Here is a 26165-nt window from a genome sequence, read left to right on the forward strand (position 1 = left end):
CACACTGGTATCAGAGCACACCACTTCAATGAAACCTTTGTTTTAAAACCGAGCAAACATCATCAAGACTAGTGGGGATCAACCATCCCTTTGTCTCAGTTGTGCTTACAAGGTTTCAAACAGATGATTGACAATAAAGCCACTGTATAATATAATTAAAGTTCGGCAATGACACTTTACATTAAAATCAGCATAATTTATAGTTGAATGGCTACTTACAGTAAGCCACTCAAATTTGACTTGTATGTATCAAGACACCTTAGCATACGTATATACACAGTAAATGTATGTTTTTTTTGGTCAAGTGTGAATGCAGTCCAGGATCAAAATAATCGAACCAAACCGGCAAATTGAGACTGTCTAAGTCAGGTCTTGGGCTACATGCCAGTAAAGCAAATTTAAACGCCAACATCACCGATGCAGCTAAACACTGGATATGATGTGGCATAACTAAACTAGGTGATGCATAGACCAGGGGTGTCAAACTCATTTTAGATCGGGGGCCACATGGAGGAAAATCTACTCCCAAGTGGGCAGGACTGTTAAAATCACGGCACGATAACTTTAAGATAAAGACAACTTCAGATTGTTTTCTCTGTTTAAAAATAGAACAAGCACATTCTGAAAATGTACAAATCATAATGTTGTTGTTTTTTAATTACACTTGCATGTATCTTTATTTTTCATTATTTATACTTTCTGAATACATTATGTGATCATGTTCATCAGTCAACTCATTGGTGTTCATTTTCAATCTATCACGATAAAAAAATAATATCAAAATCAAATAACAGGATGTTATTTATGTAGTTTGCTCATTTTCCCCGACTGGTGAACTAATATCATGTGTTTTTTTTTTTTTTTTTTACATATGTAGCATAATCTACAAAAATACAAATAATTGCTATTGTGACATCTAGTGGACACATTTAGTACAGCAGTTTGTTTCATTCGAAAATTTTGGCTCATTTTTATACTTAGCAATCTCATCCCGCGGGCCGGATAAAACCTGTTTGCGGGGCTGATCCGGCCCGCAGGCCGTACGTTTGACACCCCTGGCATAGACACACCCAAGAAAAAGCTGAGTGAATTTTTTATTTATTTTTTTCCAAAAAGAGCTAAATATAAGTAAAGAAGCACTAAATAAAGTACTTCAAACATTCCTTTTCAACAAACTTGCTCATTGCAGTTGTCAGAAATGGTGTCTCCTTGCAACCAGGAGCATATTTAGTCATTCGGGGGCCCAAGGCAACACACATAACAACAAAAAGGCAATTAGGCATGTTGTTAGAAACTACCATGCAATGATAAAGTCAAAGACATATAGGGCAACAGGAGAAATATCCCACAGTTCTCTTTTGAAAAGCAAATCTGTACATCATATATGGACATCTACATCAACAATATGATTTACCTGAGTGGCGGCACAGGACATGTAAAAAAAATAAAAAATAAAAATTAGATAAATAAAAAACTTAACCACACAAGCTGTACATTAAAGCTTGGCGTGGTGCGCAGTGAGTATCACTGACCCCAACACGTTTACTCAATTTTATAGAAAAATGTATCCAAATTTAATAAAGTGTAAGACATGTTATGAGATCATTATTTTTTTTGCGCAGTGCAGTCCTATTGTTGTGAAGGCTGGAGATATGTGACTGGTGGGAAAAAGAGAGCTTGGACAGTAGCCGTGTTTGAACAAAAGATCAGTTTTTTATGTGATATTGTTTTGGGGCCCCTGGAAATCTCGGGGCCCCAGGAAACTGCCTCTGTTTTCCTAATGGTAAGTCTACATCTCCGTGAACGTTTTTGGCTCTTTCTTTATTTCATAGCTTCTTCAATACATGTCAGCTGGTGAAAACTATCTAACGCAGAAAAGAAAGTCCTACAAGTGTGTGACCCGCAAAACGTCATGTTATTTTATGTGCGTGGAATTGTCGGACAATGTAACGTGTCACATATAACTTTTTAAATATGTTTTACTGAAACCATTATTTGAATTTTACAGTGACCCACAATTTGATTCTGATTCTTGGGTTGAGGATTTAATTCAAAATAGATTATTGATTGAAGACGATTCTTGATTTAAACCGATTCTTGCAATACATTATTTGGTATAAGAATTTTAATAAACCATTTTAAAAGAGGTTACAGGTTGCAAAAGCTCCTCTAGGCTGATGACGAATACTTGGGCGAAGATGGCCCAAAAATATGATATTTTTAAAAATGCATTTTTATGAAAAGTAAATACTAACAATGAATACTTGAAAATTATGAATCGATTTAGAAAACAAAACAAATAAGAACTACGATTTGAATGTGTATCGATTTTTTTAGCACCCCTAATTACCGATATTTGGTCCACTGAGACACTTCTCCAAAACAAGCTAACAAATATCCAATGTGTATTCTATATGTGCGAAGGTAGCTCCTAGTATAACCCCTGCAAGCCTGATACGGTAAGGTGTATGAGTTTCTATCAGGGGGATTGACAAAGTCCCCTGCTTTTTACCAGTGTTTTTTGAAAGACACTTTTCAAAAACCCATCCATCCATCTTCTTCCTCTTATCCGAGGTCGGGTCGCGGGGGCTATGCAGAGAAGCCCAGACTTACCTCTCTGCAGCCACTTTGTGCAGCTCCTGCCGGGGGATCCCAAGGCTTTCCCAGGCCAGCCAGGAGACATAGTCTTCCCAACGTGTCCTGGGTCTTATCTGTGGCCTCCTCCCGGTTGGACGTGCCCTAAACACCTCCCTAGGGAGGCGCTCGGGTGGCTTCCTGACCAGATGCCCGAACCACCTCATCTGGCTCCTCTCGATGTGGAGGAGCAGCAACTTTACTTTAAGCTCCTCCTGGATGACAGACCTTCTTACCCTATCTCTAAGGGAGAGCCTGACCACCTGGCGGAGGAAACTCATTTTGGCCGCTTGTACCCGTGATCTTGTCCTTTCGGTCATAACCCAAAGCTCATGACCATAGGTGAGGATGGGAACGTAGATCGACCGGTAAATTGAGAGCTTTGCCTTCCGGCTCGGCTCCTTCTTCACCACAACGGATCGATACAGCGTCTCATTACTGAAGACGCTGCACCGATCTGCCTGTCGATCTCACGATCCACTCTTCTCTCACTCGTGAACAAGACTCCAAGGAACTTGAACTCCTCCACATGGGGCAGGGTCTCCTCCCCAACCCGGAGATGGCACTCAGGAAACCAAAAACAGCAAAAAAATATCCCATGCACATCCTAACTGTGAAGGTAGCTCCTAGTGTACCCATGTAAGCCTGACACGGGAATGTGTGTTGGTTTCTACTAGTGTGATTAAGAAAGTTTCCTGCTTTTCACCAGCATTTTTTGAGAGACACTTTTCCAAAACATGGTAACAAATATCCAACGTGTATCCTAAAAGTGTGAAGTTAGCTCCTAGCATTCCTGCGTAAGCCTGATACGGGAAGGTGTGGTGGTTTCTACTAGGGCGATTCAGGAAGTTCCCTGCTTTTCACCAGTGTTTTTTGAAAGACACTTTTAAAAAACAGGAAAAACAAAAACAAGCACACAAATATCCCATGTGTATCAGAAGTGTGGCAGACACTCCTATACCCATGTAAGCCTGATACGGGAAGGTGTATTGGGTTCTACTAGGGCGATTAAGGAAGTTCCCTGCTTTTCAGAGGGATTTTTTGAGAGACACTTTTCCAGAACGTGCTAACAAATATCCAACGTGTATCCTTAAAGTGTGAAGGTAGCTCCTAGTATTCCCGCATAAGCCTGATACAGGAAGGTGTGGTGGTTTCTACTAGGGCGATTGAGGAATTTCCCTGCTTTTCATCAGTGTTTTTTGAAAGACACTTTTCAAAAACAGGAAAACAAAAACAAGCTCACAAATATCCCATGTGTATCCTAAGTGTGGCAGACACTCTTATACCCGTGTATGCCTGATACGGTAAGGTGTTTAAGTTTCTATCAGGGGGATTGACAAAGTCCCCTGCTTTTTACCAGTGTTTTTTAAGACACTTCAAAAACAGGAAACCAAAAATATCCCAAACGCACCCTAACTGTGAAGGTAGCTCCTAGTATACCCATGTAAGCCTGATACAGGAAGGTGTGTCTGTTTCTACTAGGGCGATTGAAGAAGGTCCTTGCTTTTCACCAGTGTTTTTTGAAAGACACTTTTCCTAAACATGCTAAAAAATATCCAACGTGTATCCTAAAAGTGTGAAGCTAGCTCCTAGTATTCCCGCGTAAGCCTGATACGGGAAGGTGTACTGGTTTCTACTAGGGCGATTGAGGAAGTTCCTTCCTTTTACCAGTGTTTTTTGAAAGACACTTTTCAAAAACAGGAAAACAAAAACAAGCACGCAAATATCCCATGTGTACCAAACGTGTGAAGGTCGCTCCTAGTGTACCCATGTAAGCCTGATACGGGAAGGTGTACTGGTTTCTACTAGGTCGATTGAGGAAGTTCCCTGCTTTTCACCAGTGATTTTTGAAAGACACTTTTCAAAAACAAGAAACCAAAAACTGCAAACAAATATCCCATGCGCCTCCTAACTGTGAAGGTCGCTCCTTGTATACCCATGTAAGCCTGATACGGGAAGGTGTGTCTGTTTCTACTAGGGCGAATAAGGAAGGTCCCTGCTTTTCATCAGCATTTTTTGATAGACACTTTTTCAAAACATGTAACAAATATCCAACGTGTGTCCTAAAAGTGTGAAGGTAGCTCCTTGTATTCCCGCGTAAGCCTGATATGGTAAGGTGTGTTGTTCTCTGATTTTCACCAGTGTTTTTTGAAAGACACTTTTCAAAAACAGGAAAACAAAAACAAGCACGCAAATATCCCATGTGTATCGTAAGTGTGAAGGTCGCTCCTAGTATATCCATGTAAGCCTGATACGGGAAGGTGTGTTGGTTTCTACTAGGGCGATTAAGGAAGTTCCCTGCTTTTTACTAGTGTTTTTTGAGAGAAACTTTTCCAAAACATGCTAAAATATATACAACGTGTATCCTAACTGTGAAGGTAGCTCCAAGTATTCCCGCGTAATCCTGATACGGGAATGTGTATTGGTGTCTACTCGGTCAGTTGAGGAAGATCCCTGATTTTCACCAGTGCTTTTTGAAAGACACTTTTCAAAAACAGGAAAACAAAAACAAGCACACAAATAACCCCGGGGATCACACAAATAACCCCGGGGATCGAGAAAGTTTACGTTCACGCCGTGATCCCTGCAAGTAACCGCGCTGCTCTACTCCATGGCAACGCGGCGAAACAAAAAACTTTCAACTCGGGTACCCTCCCGTTCTGGCGTCCAGGGGCAGTCTGGGCGGAGATCTGGTAGCAACACTGCTGCCGGTCTCCAACCAAGAATACTGCAACTGAACGTTGAAGGGCTCACAGATGCCAAAACATCCGTCATCGAGCACATGGCCCACACCACCCAAGCCATGGTCATCCTCCTTCAGGAAACCCACCGCCCAACAGCGGACAAGCTAGCGATCACCAACTTCACGCTAGCTGGGTCAATCCTGAGCAAGAAGCATGGCCTTGCCACGTTTGTCCACAACGATCTGAGCTGGACCCTCGCCGATCGATCACCGGACAACTCCGAGATCGAGTGGCTGCGAGTGGACGTTGGCGACATCAAAATTGTCAACGTCTACAAACCACCACCCTCACAACTCACGCCAGTGTCACTGCCAGTGCTTGAACCACCGTGTGTATATGCTGGTGATTTCAACTGCCGGCATACACGGTGGGGATACAGTACCACCTCACCGAGCGGGGAAACTCTTTCTGACTGGGCAGAGCGCAACTCGTTCAACCTTCTCTACAACCCGAAGGGCCCAGCCAGCTTTCACTCCGCTCGGCATAACACTGACACGAACCCTGACCTGGCTTTCGTGAGTGTCGGTGTGGACACCCAGCTCCCCGACAGACGTGTTCTAGGAATGTTCCCCAGGTCGCAACACCGACCGTCGCTGATATCGGTGCCCGACCTCGTGACAACAGTTCCGAGCGGACCGATGAAGCGATGGAACTTCCGGAAGGCCAATTGGAAACTCTATCGCCTCCATACCAACAAGTCCACACGGTGTCTCCCACCACCAGACACACCCAACGTGGACGAGGCATTCCAGGACTTCTGTAGGGCACTAACATCTGCGGCCAAAAAAGCCATCCCACGCGGCCGGCGTAAGAACTACAAACCATGCTGGGATGGCGAGTGTGAGACCCTCTACAGCGCCTTCCTCCGGGCTCCCTATGGCCCGGAGGCTAACAATTCAGCCACTGCCCTTCTTTCCACTCTTGGAAGGAAGAGGCACCAGCGCTGGAAAGAGGCAGTCCACTCCATCGACTTCTCGCACACTAGCCGTATCGCGTGGAGCACTTTGAACAACTTGACTGGTAGGTCTGAGCGCGCACCCCGAACATGCCCCGTTACCGCAAATGCTATTGCAGCACAGGTTGTGAAAAACGGGGCACATACCGGGATGAATCGAGATTTTTCCCGGGCGGTGCGCCAGGAAACTGCAGACCTCTGGAGGACAACAACATCTAGCGAGTGTAACATCTCCGGTGAGTTTTCACCGGAGGAGTTCACAGCTGCCCTCCAGTATACCAAACCAGGCAAGTCTGCTGGGCCTGACAACATCTGCCCAGAACTCGTGCTCCACGCTGCCCCTGCAATGAAGTCCTGGCTGAGAGTTTTCCTGTCTTCTTGCCTGCGCCAACTCCGGATCCCCAGGATTTGGAGAAGGGCCACTGTTGTCGCTATCCCCAAGCCGAACAAGCCAAAGGATGACGTAACGAGCTACAGACCAATCTCGTTGCTCTGCGTCCCCTTTAAAGTCCTCGAGCGCCTGATTCACGCCCGTGTCGAGCCCATCATAGACCCCCACCTCCCCCGGGAGCAGGCGGGTTTTCGACGTGGGAAGTCCACGGTGGATCAGGTCGCCCTCCTTACCCAGGACATCGAGGACTGCTTTGAGGCGAAAAAGAAGGCCGGTGCCGTCTTCATAGACCTGACTGCTGCCTATGACACAGTCTGGCACCGCGGCCTCACCTGCAAACTTCTCCGCCTGCTTCCAGACAGGCACATGGTCAAAATGATCATGGAGCTTGTCTGGAACCGCAGCTTTACTCTCACCACCAGTAACGGAGATAAAAGCAGGTTGCGGCGCCTGAAAAATGGCGTCCCCCAGGGATCTGTCCTGGCTCCCCTCCTGTATAACATCTATACATACGACCTGCCTGCCACAGTCTCACGGAGGTTCGCATACGCAGACGATCTCGCGCTGCTGCACTCCGACAGGGACTGGCAGGCCTTGGAGGGAACTCTAAGCCAGGACATGGAGACTTTAGTGGCTTACCTCCATAACTGGAGATTGAAGCTCAGCGAATCCAAGACGGTGACACAAGCTTTCCACCTATACAATTGGGAAGCGGATCGTGAGATCAGGTTCGAGGTGCGGAAGCCGGATGGGGCTTCCCTTACCCTATGCCGGCCTCGTCCTACACCTGAAGACCCTCGTCCTGACCCTAAATACCTTGGGGTCACCCTGGACAGGTCGCTCACTTTCCGTAAACACCTCTTGGCAACACGCAAGAAACTCAACACCCGCGTCTCACTGCTGAGACGGTTGGTCGGGTCCGGTTGGGGTGCCGGGGCAAGAACTCTGCGAACAGCAGCACTTGCCCTGGTCTACTCAACTGCTGAGTACTGCGCACCTGTCTGGGCGCGCAGTGCTCACTCTAAACAACTTGATGTCCCGATCAACGAAGCCTTGCGTGTTATCACTGGATGCCTGCGCCCCACCCCTGTGGAGCTACTGCCCATCTTAGCAGGCATCCAACCCGCTGAGCTTCGTCGCCAAGGTGCTGTAGCAACTCTGGCGGGCCAGGCAAACATGGATGAGAACCACCTGCTCCATGAAAGGCTCACACTCTCCTCAGAGCCAACGCCCCGCCTCCCCTCCAGAGACCCACTGGTACCAGCCGCCCTGAAGCTCCTGCAGCAATGCAGTGACAACAACATCAGGGCGGCTCACTGGGCGAATCACAAATGGAGCACGGACCTGGAGCATACCATCTCCTCCAGACTCCGTGACTTCATACCTGACACCGGCTCAATACCAGGCCTCTCACTACCACGAGTGGCCTGGGTGAGGCTTAACCGCCTCCGAACTGGTGTCGGTCGCTTTCGCTCAAACATGTTCCAGTGGGGCTTAGCACCTAACGTGACGTGTGAGTGTGGCGCGGAGGAGCAGACTGCCGACCACGTGATCCTGCGTTGCCCGATTTATCGTGCTCCTAATGGTTTGCGTGGCCTGGCGGACCTGGATGACTGCTCGGTGACCTGGCTCACTTCTGTGTGTCCTGACATATGAACGGGAGGGCCCCCCGGGCCTGGGGTGGTAAAAATCATAGACCCTCGGCCTCAGGTCCGGGTGCCGGAAAACAGCTGCCCATACGATGATGAAGAAGACCCATGTGTATCGAATGTGTGAAGGTCGCTCCTAATATACCCATGTAAGCCTGATACAGGAATGTTTGTTGGTTTCTACTAGGTCGATTGAGGAAGTTCCCTGCTTTTCACCAGTGTTTTTTGAAAGACACTTTTCAAAAACAGGAAAACAAAAACAAGCACGCAAATATCCCATGTGTATCAAACGTGTGAAGGTCGCTCCTAGTGTGCCCATGTAAGCCTGATACGGGAAGGTGTGTTGGTTTCTACTAGGTCGATTGAGGAAGTTCCCTGCTTTTCACCAGTGTTTTTTGAAAGACACTTTTCAAAGACAAGAAACCAAAAACGGCAAACAAATATCCCATGTGCCTCCTAACTGTGAAGGTCGCTCCTTGTATACCCATGTAAGCCTGATACGGGGAGGTGTATTGGTTTCTTCTAGGGCAATTGAAGAAGTTCCCTGCTTTTCACCAGCGTTTTTTAAAAGACACTTTTCCAAAACAGGAAAACAAAAACAAGCTAACAAATATCCCATGTGTATCCCAAGTGTGGCAGATGCTCCTAACAATAATAATCCTGATACGTTCCGGCGAAATGTTTTCCAACAGGGGAATTGAGGAAGCTCCTTGCTTGCCACCTACTCAGTGGACTAGTGGTTAGAGTGTCCGCCCTGAGATCGGTAGGTTGTGAGTTCAAACCCCGGCCGAGTCATACCAAAGACTATAAAAATGGGACCCATTACCAGTGCCGGCCCAAGCCTCCATGGGGCCCTAAGCAAAATTTGATTTTGGGGCCCTCTATTTCTGCCAATAATATTGATTGTTGATCATTCACACACCTACTATAAACTCATTGCGGCTCTGGCAGTGTTGTTTACATTATCCTATTGTCAGCCTGGCATGTCTTTACAAATGACATGTCATTTATAAAGATATGGGGGTGGCCCAGTTAAGAACATAAATAATACCAATGAATGAACGAATGATGTCTAGAGTGCCACATATCAATCAATCAATCAATCAATGTTTATTTATATAGCCCTAAATCACAAGTGTCTCAAAGGGCCGGTACAAGCCACAACGACATCCTCGGTACAGAGCCCACATACGGGCAAGGAAAACTCACCCCAGGGGACGTCAATGTGAATGACTATGAAAAACCTTGGAGAGGACCGCATATGTGGGTAACCCCCCACCCCCCCTCTAGGGGAGACCGAAAGCAATGGATGTCGAGTGGGTCTGACATAATATTGTGAAAGTCCAACACATCAGCGAAAGTCCAGTCCATAGTGGGGCCAGCAGGAACCATCCCGAGCGGAGACAGGTCAGCAGCGTAGAGATGTCCCCATCTGATGGACAGGCTAGCGGTCCACCCCGGGTTGGGAGAAGAGTAGAAAAGAAAAGAAAAGAAACGGCAGATCAAATGGTCTAAAAAGGGAGTCTATTTAAAGGCTAGAGTATACAAATGAGTTTTAAGATGAGACTTAAATGCTTCTACTGAGGTAGCATCTCTAACTTTTACCGGGAGGGCATTCCATAGTATTGGAGCCCGAATAAAAAACGCTCTATAGCCCGCAGACTTTTTTTGGGCTCTGGGAATCACTAATAAGCCGGAGTTCTTTGAACGCAGATTTCTTGCCGGGACATATGGTACAATACAATCGGCAAGATAGGCAGGAGCTTGACCGTGTAGTATTTTATATGTAAGTAGTAAAACCTTAAAGTCGCATCTTAGGTGCACAGGAAGCCAGTGCAAGTGAGCCAGTATAGGCGTAATATGATCAAACTTTCTTGTTTTTGTCAAAAGTCTAGCAGCCGCATTTTGTACCATCTGTAATCTTTTAATGCTAGACATAGGGAGGCCCGAAAATAAAACGTTACAGTAATCGAGACGAGATGTAACGAACGCATGGATAATGATCTCAGCATCGCTTGTGGACAAAATGGAACAAATTTTAGCGATATTACGGAGATGAAAGAAGGCCGTTTTAGTAACACTCTTAATGTGTGACTCAAACGAGAGAGTTGGGTCGAAGATAATACCCAGATTCTTTACCGAGTCGCCATTGTTTGGTTGTCAAATGTTAAGGTGGTATTATTAAATAGATGTCGGTGTTGAGCAGGACCGATAATCAGCATTTCCGTTTTCTTAGCGTTGAGTTGCAAAAAGTTAGCGGACATCCATTGTTTAATTTCATTAAGACACGCCTCCAGCTGACTACAATCCGGCGTGTTGATCAGCTTTAGGGGCATGTAGAGTTGAGTGTCATCAGCATAACAGTGAAAGCTAACACCGTACTTGCGTATGATGTCACCTAGCGGCAGCATGTAAATACTAAAGAGTGCAGGGCCAAGAACCGAACCCTGGGGAACTCCGCACATTACCTTAACATAGTCCGAGGTCACATTGTTATGGGAGACACACTGCATCCTGTCAGTAAGATAAGAGTTAAACCAAGACAAGGCTAAGTCTGTCATCCCATTACGCGTTTTGATACGCTCTAATAAAATATTATGATCAACAGTATCGAAAGCGGCGCTAAGATCAAGAAGCAGCAACATAGATGAAGCATCAGAATCCATCGTTAGCAATAGATCATTAGTCATTTTTGCGAGGGCTGTCTCCGTAGAGTGATTTGCCCTGAAACCGGATTGAAAAGGTTCACAGAGATTGTTAGACACTAAGTGTTCATTTAGCTGCTGTGCGACAATTTTTTCGAGGATTTTTGAGATAAACGGAAGGTGGGACACCGGCCGGTAGTTTACCAAGAGATCAGGATCGAGGTTAGGTCTTTTGAGTAGAGGATGAATAACCGCTTTTTTGAATGCTAGGGGAACAGTGCCGGAGGAAAGTGATAAGTTTATAATATTTAACACTGATGGACCTAATAATACAAAAAGCTCCTTGATAAGTTTCCCAGGAATTGGGTCAAGTAAACATGTTGTTTGTTTTGTCCCATTTACACATTTTGACAATTCCTCCAATGTTATTTCATCAAAGAGAGAGAAACTATTTTGGAAGGCGGTATCCGTCGTATATACAGTCGTATTTGTGTTAATAGAACCCAGTTGTAGCTGAGATGCATTGTCTTTAATCTCTTTTCTAATGACTTCAATTTTCTTATTAAATAAATTCATAAAGTCATCTGCTGAGTGGGTGGAGCTACTGGGAGGAGTCCCTTGTTGGGTTAGCGATGCTACTGTACTAAACAAATATTTAGGATCATTTTTGTTGAGGTGGATGAGATTTGAGTAATATTTAGCTTTAGCTGAGGTAAGCATGCGTTTATAAGTTATTAAACTATCACACCATGCTTGATGGAAAACCTCCAGTTTAGTCGCACGCCATTTGCGTTCCAGCTTTCTACATGATAATTTCTGGGCTTTAGTTTCTTCTGTAAACCATGGGGTACGCCTTTTAGGGGCCCTTTTTAGCTTTAGCGGTGCTACACTATTAATGGTGTCGCGCAGGGCGTCATTAAAGTTGTTAGTGAGGTTATCAATAGAGCCCACATAATTTGGGAATGGTGCCATTACCGAAGGCAGTAGGTCAGTAAGAGTCGTCGTTGTGGCAGCATTAATGTTGCGGCTGCTATAGTAGTTATTATTATTATTATTAGTTTGTTGACAATGAGTCAGAACTTCGAATTTTATAAGGTAATGATCGGACATTACTTTAGTGTATGGGAGTATCGTAACTTTAGAGGTGGTGACACCCCTGACAAGCACTAGATCTATCGTATTACCGTTGCGATGCGTGGGTTCATTTATTATTTGTGTAAGACCACAGCTATCAATTATAGTCTGGAGCGCCACGCATGGATGGTCCGATGGGGTATTCATATGGATATTAAAATCCCCCATTATGATTATATTGTCGGCGTGCGTCACTAGATCAGCAACAAACTCTGAGAATTCACTGATGAAGTCCGAATAGGGCCCAGGGGGGCGGTAGATAACAGCCAGGTGGAGAGGCAGCGGTGTGACAAACGTCAAAGTGAGCACCTCAAACGAGTTATGTTTATTATTTAGGTTAAGTGTAAAATCATAGTTTTCATTGTATATTAGTGCGACACCCCCTCCCCTTTTAAGAGGTCGGGCAACATGTGTATTGGTATAGTTAGGAGGAGATGCCTCATTTAGCGCAAAAAAATCGTCTGGTTTGAGCCAGGTCTCGGCGAGACCAACGACGTCAAGTTTGTTGTCTCTAATGACTTCATTAACTAATAACGTTTTGGAAGATAATGATCTTATGTTTAAAAAGCCCATAATATAGGTAGTGGGCTGTTTTGAGGATTGTTTGTGGAAATTATCCGAAGTAACAATATTAATAATGTTGCATTTATTATGCGTAGTGCACTTTAAATAGTTCCGACCATATCTAGGAATTGATACGACAGGAATATTCAGATTGTTTGCTTGATGTTGCGATAAACTGAACGCATCATAGTTAGCTACCTCAGTACAATGTATATCTGCCTCTGACACGGTCACAAAAGAAAAAACATTATGTGAGTTGTGTTTTATTCTAAGAGAATTGCTATGTGTGCAGGGATTATCCAGCCTGGCGCCGGCTAGTTCTAGTTTAAATGGCTTCTTACCCGGAGTCTCCACGCTTCTTTGGTTAGCTTTTCCCTTTGTTGTTAGCCCCGCTCGGCATCCCCGCTTCTGCTTCCGCTCACACCGCTTACGTTGTCTCCATTGGCGGTCACCGCTAGCACTTGACTCCGCTGCTACAAAGGCCGCTCGATGTAGCCCGCGAAGTATTCCCATGCTAGTGAGGAGGTCCACCGTACATGCATCTTTCAGTCTATAACGACCCGATCCATCCACATCCAGAATTGTCTGTCGGTCGTATGTGATCACAGAGTGTTCACGCTTTGAGCCAGCCATTAAATTGACAGAAATGACGGGTGTTTTTTGCCAAATCGCTCTACACTCCCAAGAGCGTTAGCAAGCCGCTGCATAGCAATGCGCCGCCATCTTGTCATCTATGGTTCTTAAACTTAAAATGTAGAAAACATTCAGCTACAAGAGTGGCCTGGGGTTGAACAGTCCAAGTGATAAAGCTTTGTATTTACAGTAAAAGTGTCATCTTGTCTCATCAGTCTTGTACATATTAATCTTTAATTACTAGTTTATATTTTTAGTTAATTGTTCATATTTAATGTTTACTTTGTACAAAGAGAGCACAGTCTACTGAAGTTAAATTCCATGTGTGTTAAACATAACTGGACAATAAAGCTGATTCTGATTCACTTTATTATTTTAGGTAACAAAAACCTGAAACAGCAATGTGCAAAAATAATTCGTAGTGCAAGAAAAACAATAAAGTGCAACAATAAAATCACTTAAATATATATAAAAAGGAACAAATTCAATTGTACAAAAAAAAACATAATTAAATTAAATATCAAGCAAATACTTAAATAATATTAATGAACAGAGTTACCAGAAACAAGGTAACATAACGGTTTATAAACAAATATAAAGTTACTACATATTAAAACTATGTAAACGTACATAACGATGTGCAAAACATTTTTGGGGAAAAAATCAAAATGAACTACCTTAAATTAAGGTCCTTAATTCACACATTTGACCATCACATCACAGTTTTGTTCCTCTGTTCTTCACCACCCACACCACTCCACCCACTCCTTAAAACCTGTGCTTCCTGGCTTTTCTGGAGGCAAAGTCATTTATGACATCGCTGTAAGAAATCTGATGGCCGACTTTGATATTAATACTAATCACTGCCATGCGCGAGTCTGACTCAGACTCGTACATACAAAAAATAAAAAATAAGAATTTTTTGTTAATTGCTTTTGGGGGCCCCCTGGTGGCCGCGGGGCCCCTAAGCAAGCGCTTAGTACGCTTATGCCTTGGGCCGGCTCTGCCCATTACCCATTATAAGGGTTGGAATTGGGGGTTAAATCACCAAAAATTATTCCCGGGCGCGGCACCACTGCTGCCCACACTGCTCCCCTCACCTCCCAGGGGGGGTGAACAAGGGGATGGGTCAAATGCAGAGGACATATTTCACCACACCTAGTGTGTGTGTGTGACTATCATTTAACTTTGACTTAACTTGTCAAGATTATGCGTGAATTGACATGACACTTTACACCAAGTCTTAGTTTCATCCAAAACTGAGACCAGCAAAGTCTTGTTAAAGGTATCTCTCTCTCTCTCTCTCTCTCTCTCTCTCTCTCTCTCTCTCTCTCTCTCTCTCTCTCTCTCTCTCTCTCTCTCTCTCTCTCTCTCTCTCTCTCTCTCTCTCTCTCTCTCCCTCTCTCCCTCTCTCCCTCTCTCCCTCTCTCCCTCTCTCTCTCTCTCTCTCTCTCTCCCCCCTGCATGCTTCTCAGTCGGCACCGCTCAGTGTGCTGTGAGGACCTAGCCAGCATCATCTCTCTTCTCTCCTCACCTTCACCGAGTCGCTCCATCCTTCCTCCTCCTCCTCCTCTGCTATGACATCTCACACCGGTGGCGCGCTGCTTCTCACGCTGCCAGCCCGGCACCGCTCCTCCATCCTGGACATGTGCGCCCGGAATATCCGCCATTGATCCTCGGGTGGCGTTGTTTTCTTTTCTTTTCTTTTGATTAGTGTGTTGTTGTATATATTGAAAAGATCAACAAGGAATTAAGAAAAAGGAGGAGGGGGGCGGCCGTCATCTTTTACCCCCCTTCCGCTCCCTTCAACCAAGCAGAGCGGCAAGGTGGGGGGGAAGGCTTTTGAAGCCAGCTTGGATTTATTTAACAGCAACATGACGGATTTAGGGAGGTCGATGATGCTGATGCTGATGAAGAGGAGGGGGCTGACTGTGAGGAAAATGGCCAGACTAAGACGCGACTTCTGGCTTCTCCTCCTGACGGGGCTCCTCTTCGGGGATTTCTCCTCCTCTAGGGGTGAGTTCGGAAGTCTGTGTGTGTGTGTGTGTGTGTGTGTGTGTGTGTGTGTGTGTGTGTGTGTGTGTGTGTGTGTGCGTGCGCACTTGAAGTGTGCGCCCTCACCAAAAAAAAAAAGGACCATAGCGTGCTTGTGTGCGCAACTTCCAGCCACACTTTGGTGGGTTTGAGGAGGATGTGGTCCGAAAAAGTAGTTCAAAAATAAATCATTGATGACTTCAGCCTTCGGTCTGTGCGGGTGTGTTGTTACCACAGCTGCTCTAAGAGGACATCTGTTTAATTAAAATATAGATAAAGAAAAAAAAAAAATCACCCATTCAATCAAACTTAAAAGGCCTACTGAAATGAGATTTTCTTATTTAAACGGGGATAGCAGATCCATTTTATGTGTCGTACTTGATCATTTCGCGATATTGCCATATTTTTGCTGAAAGGATTTAGTAGAGAACATCGACGATAAAGTTCGCAACTTTTGGTCGCTGGTAAAAAAACTTTGCCTGTACTGAATGTAGCGTGACGTCACAGGTTGTGGAGCTCCTCACATCTGCACATTGTTTACAATCATGGCCACCAGCAGCGAGAGCGATTCGGACCGAGAAAGCGACGATTTCCCCATTAGTTTGAGCGAGGATGAAAGATTTGTGGATGAGGAACGTGAGAGTGAAGGACTAGAGGGCAGTGGAAGCAATTCAGATAGGGAAGATGCTGTGAAAGGCGGGTGGGACCTGATATTCAGCTGGGAATGACTAAAACAGTAAATAAACACAAGACATGAATATACTCTATTAGCCACAACACAACCAGGCTTATATTTAATATACCACAAATTAATCCGCATAACAAACGCCTCCCCCCTCCCGTCCATATAACCCGCCAATACAAATCAAACACCCGCACAACACACTCAATCCCACAGCCCAAAGTACCGTTCACCTCCGCAAAGTTCATACAGCACATATATTTCCCCAAAGCTACGCACGTGACATGCAAATAGCGGCACTCACGTACGGGCAAGCGATCAAATGTTTGGAAGCCGCAGCTGCGTACTCACGGTACCGCGTATCCAACTCAAAGTCCTCCTGTTAAGAGTCTCTGTTGTCCCATCTCCACAAGCATGCGTATCCAACTCAAAGTCCTCCTGGTAAGAGTCTCTGTTGTCCCAGGCCAATGGTAAAGCTTGACTGTCATCGTTCGGGAACGTAAACAATGAAACACCGGCGTAGCCGCTACGTGTTTGTGTTGCTGCAGCCGGCCGCTAATACACCGCTTCCCACCTACAGCTTTCTCATCTTTGCTATCTCCATTGTTCATTAAACAAATTGCAAAAGAGTCACCAACACAGATGTCCAGAATACTGTGGAATTTTTCGATGAAAACAGACGACTTAATAGCTGGCCACAATGCTGACCCAAAATGTCCGCTACAATCCGTGACGTCATGCGCAAACGTCATCATACCGAGACGTTTTCAGCAGGATATTTCGCGGGGAATTTAAAATTGCACTTTACTAATCTAACCCGGCCGTATTGGCATGTGTTGCAATGTTAAGATTTCATCATTGATATATAAACTATCAGACTGCGGCAGTAGTGGGTTTCAGTAGGCCTTTAACTGAGTTTGTCTCGGTTGCCGTGGAGATGCTTGTGGGCGTGTGTTGACTGGTGTCAGCAGGCCTGCAGTGCTGCTTGGTGGGAAGTTGGTGACCAAACAAGGATGCATGAAGCTGGGAGGGAGGAAAGTGTTAACCTTCTACCCCCCCCCCCCCCTTTTTTTTTTTTTTTTGGGTGCCGCAAGCTGACTTGTGTTTGTCAATGGCTTCTCTGTGTTGTGCTTCTGTAGCCTTTTCACTCCTGTGCTCATGCCTGTCACTGTCACCTCTCTCTATTGCACACACACACACACACACACACACACTGCATTTTTATGCTGTAGGTGGAGCTGTGTGCACAGTTTTTTTTTTTTCCTCTGAGATGCATGCACCTGCACAGTTTAGAAATAAAGCGGCTTTAATTAGACTAATCATGGCTATGGTGGAAATGTTACAAAAGGTGGTAATAGCTCATTTCAGTTTCATACCCATGTTTTGTTTGCATGTGCATACAACCTGTTACATATCCTGACTACGGTGACCCTATGAGCTGAAAAAGGCTCATTCCTGGACCTGCAGGGAGTGCTGCAAGTCCACGGTTTAGAGAGTATAAGAGACTTTACATGAGGGTTGGACATGTTGACGGTGCGTTTAAGCGGTTTAGGATTCAAGCAACTTCTGCTGTCCACTCATCTGTGATTCATCCCCAATCTGTGCCTGCATGTCCCGCTGCCTGTCAGCTATTCCGTCAACATTTTTCCTTTAAAAAGCCTGTCAGAAAATAGTTTAAATCAAGGTTTCAATCTAGCTGTGTAGCCACATTTATTGACTTAACGGACACACACACAAAGGATTGCGTTAAAATAAATTAAAGGGGAAACAGACATCTGGAAAGACAGACGTGGTGATGCAATAATTTATTTTGTAAGTCCTCAAACCCCAGATGGCGAGCAGCCCTTTAAATGTGGATGATGATGCACTTTAAATTCCAAAACACAACTAATTATTGATTGTCTGGAAATGTCACATAAAATGTTATGAAAAGTCAAGAAACTTTTACAATGGAAAACATTGCATTAAACTGTGTGTGAGTGTCTGTGTGTGTGTGTGTGTTTGTGTGTGTGTGTGCGTGCGAGCGTGCTTGTGTGCATGGACTACAAAAGCAAACAAACGCTGTGCTGCCTAATTAAAGCCGGGGCAAAAACATTGTCACAGATGTGGCTGTAGGCAACCTCCTGATGTAATTATAACTCTTTATCTACTTCTGTGCTGACATCATATTTTAATTTCCACGACACATTTGAAAGCCAAGTCTTTCTGTTCTTATTATTGATTAGTATCAACAGTTCAGAGTTTTGCCAATACCTCATGGCTTTTTGCTCTATTTTTTCTCCCTTACTCTCTCTACACACACACACACACACACACACACACACACACACACACACACACACACACACACACACACACACACACACACACACACACACACACACACACACACACACACACACACACACACACACACACACACACACACACACACACACCATACTTGCTTGTGGAGTTATTCTGCACCCTTCCCCAAGTTTCACAATGATGTCAATGCATACTCCCACGGCTTGAGGGGGTGCTCGGCATTTCTGGATCTTTGCTGCCACGTTTAATATTTTGCCTTTTGTGATCGCTTGTATTTAGTTACCTCGTAAATGCATAATGCAAGAAGCACTTTCTGTATTTCACTTTTAATTCATGTTGCATGGACATTTAGAGTGGGAATATTATGCATATACCGCAACCTAGCAAAACATACACCTTTGCTTTTTTGTGACAACTGTTGCCGCCTGTAGAGTGTGGGCAGTATTGCATGAATGAACTTGTCTTTAGTGAGACTGAATGGTTTCATTATTTGGGTGATGTTTGGATGTCGCTTATTAAGGGCCCCATGTGTGCTGTGATTGGCGACCTCTTTAGGGTGTATCCTACTATCTTGAAGCTTCCTAGTGACGCTGATTAAGATAAAGTAAGTAGGAGGAAGGATTGTTTGTAAGATGCACTTACGATGCCTACCTCGGTTACCCTGACAAAAAAGACAATGGAGGATGCAAAGTAGTGTTCCTGTTTTAGGGAATGATTGTGGCTGGGGTTACAGTATATTGAACTAAATTGTTTTGGGGGACACATTTTCAGAAAGTTAAGGCCAGACTTCTCTCTTCACTAATAGTATTTGTAAAAGGTCTCTTTGCCGTGAGGGTTCTCCTGAGCCCGAAAGATCCTCCGTGAGCCCGGTAGACAGTTTGAATATAATCTTTTTATTACAACAGTCTGGAATTGCTTTTCAGCAGTCTCTTTTAGGCGTCTCGCTCTTTCTCCAGCTCCCAACTCCAACTCCCAACTCCAACTCCAACTACGTGTCTCAATTCCGGCTGCTGCTAATAAAGGCGACAGGTGATTAGATAACAAGGCCTACCTGGGCCATCTACTCACCTGTTGCTGTCTTCGAGGCCGGTGCTGGCACACCCCGTTCCGTGGCAGGCCCGCAGGCCACGCCCCCCTCCACAGTATTATTTTGTATATTCTGGAGAACCAGAATCTTCTACAATAACCATTTGATTTTGTTCTATTTATTTTGCTTGTGTTTTAAGGACGTTCTTACAATAAAACATCTGTATGATAGCACTCTAGTGTTTTTAAGAATCTGCGGAAAACATAAAAGTCTCTGACACATTTTTTGAACTGAACTGGCGGGCCATCAGTTGAATAGCCATAATAATGAAACAGAGAGCACTAAACTGGAATCCTGAGGAACGCTACAAGTATAACTGAAGAAGTTGAACAAATGACTGCTGACATTATGTAAACAAGCTACAGCAACACCATAGTTACATAAATCACATTACAAAAAAATTGTAACAGCCAATAAGGCGAGAACTTAAAGGACCGCCTTGAGGAATGCCTCAGTTATATAAATCACAAGTTTGGACCCCAGTGTTGTATGTTTGCTAGCAAGGTTAAAATGTCAATGCAAGGATCTGCCAATGTGTTTACAATAGTCCAAGTTCCTCTATACAACAAGAGCACTCTAGAGTTTTTGTAAATTTGCTGCAAAAATGGTTTTGGCTTCCGAGTTTTCAACTAAACTTGGGGGCCAGTATGGTGTCATTCCAGTATGGCCCTTTCGGCCACCATTTTTATAGGCCTGCTCTGAAATATGTAACCTTTCCTCATTAGTAGTCTCTTTGCATAACAAATCACTTCACTTTGTGCAGACACTATACCTTCCATGTAGAAATTGCGGCCAAAAGAGGTTTCAGACACAAAATGCACATAAACCAGCTAGGGCACAATATAAAACAGTGTCACATTGTGTCAATAGCACCGCATGCAATAAATGAAGAAATAATATAAATACAAATAGAACAATACTGGCACAAAGTGCCAGATGCATAGTGCAGTATGAATATTGTATTTAAAATGACAACAAAGTGTTCTGAATGTGAGCTTTGTGTCAACATGACCATAATATATGCAATGCATTATTATTTTCATAAAATTCATGAATAAAGTGTCAGCTTTTTTTTTTTTTTCAAATGTGAAGCTTTTCTATGAATTTATAGTCCATTATTTATTGTCTGGCAGTGTAAAATAAAACAACTGAGCTTAATTTATTTTGTAAAGGCACAATGGTGATGCAACTATAGTATTGGCTCTCGTTAAATGCACAATATTACCTTCCGTTTTCTGTATGCTAATTCAATGCTTGCAGTCAACCCAACATTGAGCTTATGTTTGTCCTATTGGCAACACTTGAACTATCTTATAGCGCACACACAGGGAATTCAATTTGTCTGTTAATTAGAATCTGACAAACGCCAGATTTCTATTCTTTTTCGCTGAAATTGCACGGCAATTAGTATACACTTTATGGACACAATTATTCAGACTCCTGCTGCCTCGACGTTTCTGTTCGAGTTCCTTCCAAATGTGTTTTATGGGCTTCTACAACACCAAACACCCCGAATCATACTCTAAAGCAGTGTTTTTCAACCTTTTTTGAGCCAAGGCACATTTTTTGCTGTGAAAAAATCCGGAGGCACACCACGAGCAGAAATCATTAAAAAAAACGAAACTCAGTTGACAGTAAAAAGACGTTGTCGCAATTGTTGGATATGACTTTAAACCATAACCAAGCATGTATCAATTTAGTTATTGTCTGAAAGTAGGTGTACTGTCACGACCTATCACATCACGCCATGACTTATTTTTAGTTTTTTGCTGTTTTCCTGAGTGTAGTGTTTTACTTCTTGTCTTGCGCTCCTATTTTGGTGGCTTTTTCTCTTTTTTTGGTATTTTCCTGTAGCAGTTTCATGTCTTCCATTGAGCGATATTTCCCGCATCTACTTAGTTTTAGCAATCGAAAATATTTCAGTTGTTTTTATCCTTCTTTGTGGGGACATTGTTGATTGTCATGTCATGTTCGGATGTACATTGTGGACGCCGTCTTTGCTCCACAGTAAGTCTTTGCTGTCGTCCAGCATTCTGTTTTTGTTTACTTTGTAGCCAGTTCAGTTTTAGTTTTGTTCTGCATAGCCTTCCCTAAGCTTCAATGCCTTTTCTTAGGGACACTCACTTTTTGTTTATTTTTAGTTTAAGCATTAGACACATTTTTTACCTGCACCCCGCTGTTTCCCACAGCTACAAAGCAATTAGCTACCAGCTGCCACCTACTGATATGGAAGAGTATTACACGGTTACTCTGCCGAGCTCTAGACAGCCCCGACACTCAACAACAACACATCATTTGCAGACAATAATTACTGGTTTGCAAAAAATATTTATAACCCAAATAGGTGAAATTAGGTAATCTTCCACGGCACACCAGGCTGTATCTCACGGCACACAAGTGTGCCGCGGCACAGTGGTTGAAAAACACTGCTCTAAAGGACCTTGCTTTGTGCATAATGAAAAGACAAGGGCCTTCCCCATGAAACTCGGATCTGCACGCTACTCTATGAACACATTTTGTTGTAAATTACAGAAATTATATTATAATTGGGGAAATCAGAGTCACCCACCTCTTCTAAAGTTTCTAAAGTAACAAAGAAAAATGCTTGAATTTGTGCGTGCGAACACTCTTCAGAGATTACTAATTTTTACTTGCATACGCCGTTTTCTGGATTTGAACGTAAGTATATTTACAGTACGGAAGCCACCAACTCTTGTTACTTTAGGCCCCAGGTCTTGTACTTTTTATATTTCATACAATAATTTTATATGCTATGAGATCTGCTTAACAATCTATTTGTAGTGGACAGCAAAGGGCTCCCTTCCTAAATCAACATTATCTGTCTGCAGACCCAGAGACTGCAGTTGTAGACCCGCACAAAGGTTTTCGACAGGGCCACCTACTGGTTGAATGTAAAATATAAAAATTCAAATCAAACAACAACATCTTATTGTGAACCTTGATATACTTTAAAACTTTTTTAAAGCCTTAGGACTAAACAACCTACAATTAAATTAAATTATTTTAAATGCTCTATTGCATAGGGTTATATTGACAAAACAGCCTTAAAACCCTACAATAAAATGCTTTTAAATGTTCTATTGCATTGGGTTATATTTACAAAACAGCCTACAGTGAAATAGATTAAATTATTTAAAAAAAATAAGTTTTATTGCACAATCTTGAACTATTCACAAAACAGCATTTATGGTTAAAGTAAAACAATTGTTCCACAACTGACGTGTTTAAATATTCCTGTTTGAGGCAGCCATACATGTTATAATTGATAGTTTACTGATCTAGTCATTTATTTTGATCCTCTGAAGCGACAACTTACGAGGCAACTACTGGTTTGTCAAAATGGGACTGTAGATGCTTTTTACATTTGCTCAACTTTGTTGGCTGGAACACAGTTGAGCTGCAGAACAGGCAATGGACCTGTTTGCAGGATGTCCTGCATTGTTCAAGTTGGGGCAAGTGTTCCATATGCTGGATGGTTTATGCACCTTAAAAAGAGAGAAAGAGACTGTGTTATAAAATCAAGTTTAGCAAAAAAAAAACAGGCCTAAAAATAACAACAAACAAACAACTTAATTCACACACACACACACATGCACGCGCACACACACACACACTCACACACACACACACACACACACACACACACACACACACACACACACACACACACACACACACACACACACACACACACACACACACACACACACACACACACACACACACACACACACACATGCACACCCTCGCATGCGTGCTTTAAGTTTAATGTCGCAGTGTCTCCTGCTCATAAAATATAAAATGTCATGCTTTTTTGGAAACACACATATCATTTTATTTCTGTTTAATTTAATGCACATGGTAATAAAATTATTAACTTAAAAACAAAATGTGTTGGCTAAGCAAGCTTCCAAAAAAGGCTAAGCTAGCTTGGCCTGAATACCGTATTAGATACTATATTTTACGTGAATATAAGACTATCGTAGTAATTGTAAACGTATTATAGTCAAATGTTTGTTACGCTGTACAATACAGTTTTGACAAAAACTTTTATAAAATTCAACAAACAATGTGATTCACGTTCGATACTCGCGTGCCTACCACCATCCATCCTCCGTATCCATATCCATTAGCTTACAAGATAGGTGGTGCTGTAGCAAAAAAACAAGGGGTCTAAATGTGCGGGTCCACAAGTGTGGGTCTGACTGTGCAGTCTCCGGGTCTGCAGACACATGCTTCTCGGTAAATTGCTTCCTGTGTTGTGGCGGGAGTGGCACCTTTAAATATCCCCCGTACTTGGCAATCAGTCCTGACTGCTGCTGGTGACAGGTGTGTTTTTAACCTCTCCCTTGATTTTAGCATTGTAGTCTGTTTAACATATCTTTCGGGCTTTAGAGTTTTCTTGGTACTCCGGCAGCAGCTATTTACCCCCGTTTTAATATTATGTTTACACTTTTTGTGTTTTGATTTTAAGGTCTGTTTCCTGTTTAATTGCAGATTGTAGCCTGCTACTGTTTTGTTTAGAGTCAGGTTTTAGGGTTTCATTGTGTTTAAAGTTGAGTTTATTTTGTCATCTTTGTGTAGCTTTTAAAAACCCTATTTAGTTATGCACCATTAATGTATTGAGGTCCCTGGGTCTTTTAATGTCTGGATGTATTTTCCATTGGGTGTGCGTGGGAGGGACACTTGGCCCATACATCTGCTTTGCACCTGGGATTTTGTTATTTAGTGGGTGTCTTTGGGTAACACTTCTGTTTCGTTTGGGGCATGGCTACCTCATCTCAAACCATTCTTGGTAGGTTATGGTCTCATATTTTTTTTCAGATTTTGTTTGGTTTTGGCCCAGGGGCTTCAAGGTTTTGATTTGATGTGTACTTTTAATTTTGGCCATTTTAACTCGCATTTTAGTCCTTGAAATATATCCATCCATCCATTTTCTACCGCTTGACCCTATCTTTTAAAACTTTTATTCTTACGCTTACTCTACTCCTAGTCTTAATAAACGTGTAAATAATATTTTAAAAGCACGGTCTCTGCCAATGTTTATTATCTGTGTGTCCTTTGATTGTACAAGTGTATTATGATCTTAGTTATATTGCTTGTAGTCCGACAAGTGATTTCTTACTGGAAGTGAAAACCAGTGGTGGTCAACCAAGCTAGGATGGCTGTTGTACAGCAAGCAGCGTGCAAACTGAGTAAACAAAGGGCCTATATATCTCTGCAAAAAGTAGATATGAGCAAAAAATACAACTATGCAATGGAAGAGATCCCTATACTTTATCAAAAAACTAAAATATTTGTCAAGTGATAAAGGATTATTCGTCAGTGGAGTTCCCAAATGTGTCGAACTATCGTATGCTCTAGAGGTAATTCTACATGACAAAACCGATGGAAACTTGGAAAAGCATGGAGGTCGACAACTTCTTTGTGTGTGGCTGGGTCAAGGAAAGGGGGGTGTACATATGCATATTGGGGAAATAAGGGCGTGTTTATATGCAAATTATGACAGACACGTACGCGCTAACCATTTGGCATTCAGCAACTTAAGAACAGTAGGTGGGAACAATTTCAATCAATCAATCAATCAATGTTTATTTATATAGCCCTAAATCACAAGTGTCTCAAAGGGCTGTACAAGCCACAACGACATCCTCGGTACAGAGCCCACATACGAATTTGGTCGTTTAAGAACACGTCATGAATTTTAATGGACTCCTCTTAGGAAATCACTTAGGAAGAAAGATAAGAGGATAAGTTAGGAACTTATTGCTGAATGGGGCCCAGTGAGAACAGACGCTGGCTTCACCACCATGCATATTTAATGAGCCGGACGTGACGTCATTTTGAATCCAAGCAATTGGTTATCTTAAAGTTCTATGTGTCAGGTCACATATTGCTGGTGAATGGTGCAGTAATTATGGACGCTATGTTGTGATTGATAGGGCTTGGGTTTGAGTCCTTATAAGAATCGGTTTTATTAATTTGTTTAATGGAAATTTGTCAGGAGAAGGAAATTTCATTTTTAATTACCCATTTTCCCATGATATTCCCCATATTTTGAAAGACAAATGTTGACAGGTAAAGCAGTGAAGTATACACTGGGCAGGCTCATCTCGCTAGGGGCGGGTCAGAGAAAGTATCATGTTCATGAGGATGGAGGTTTTTCCTTCATATGTCATGAAACCCCAGCACTTCAAAAGCAACCATTTAAGCTCCTCTTCACTCAAAAGTGGAGCAAATAAGTGAGGGAGATGATACATTTTTCTCACGTGTCGTGAATATAAACAGACACGGACATGCACAAGAACAGCATTAAAAAGCAGGATGTGCAGAGCCATTCGGTTTATCCCAACCTCTATCTGCTTTGGAGGTACAGTACGTCCTAAAGTTATAATGCAAATATTGTCCATGCAACATATAAAACAAGTGAACAGTATCTACATCTTTAATAAAGTCCATGTGGGAGCTTGTGGTGGCAAAGGGCTCTCTGAGATATATTGCTGCTTCATGCTGGCTTTCAAATGAGATAGTGCTCTGTCAGAAGTTTTAAAAGAACCATGGCCTACATACAGTAGATTATAATGCAGGAAGAAATGGCGGAGGAAGGCGAGTTTGTGTGCAGACTAAGAGAGCAAGGACATGTATTTTAAAAGACGAGGGACAGACAAAGTGAAGGAGAAGATGA

General features: G+C 43.2%; 2 protein-coding genes across 2 annotated transcripts in view; one reads left to right on the top strand and one right to left on the bottom strand.

The window, feature by feature from the left end:
* The window catches only part of LOC133633688 (uncharacterized), a 264674-nt gene that overhangs the window by 13824 nt on the left and 224685 nt on the right, over positions 1 to 26165 (bottom strand). The gene's annotated exons all lie outside the window — the stretch shown is intronic.
* LOC133633672 (CUB and sushi domain-containing protein 1-like) overlaps positions 14839 to 26165 on the top strand; it is a 1183208-nt gene continuing 1171881 nt past the window's right edge. The window contains exon 1 of the mRNA XM_062026293.1: positions 14839 to 15365. Within this exon, the coding sequence (XP_061882277.1) occupies positions 15224 to 15365 (142 nt within the window). The 5' untranslated portion in view covers positions 14839 to 15223. The remainder of the gene's footprint in view (positions 15366 to 26165) is intronic.

The sequence above is a fragment of the Entelurus aequoreus genome, linkage group LG02 (assembly GCF_033978785.1).
Source record: "Entelurus aequoreus isolate RoL-2023_Sb linkage group LG02, RoL_Eaeq_v1.1, whole genome shotgun sequence".
In the NCBI taxonomy this organism is placed as follows: domain Eukaryota; kingdom Metazoa; phylum Chordata; class Actinopteri; order Syngnathiformes; family Syngnathidae; genus Entelurus; species Entelurus aequoreus.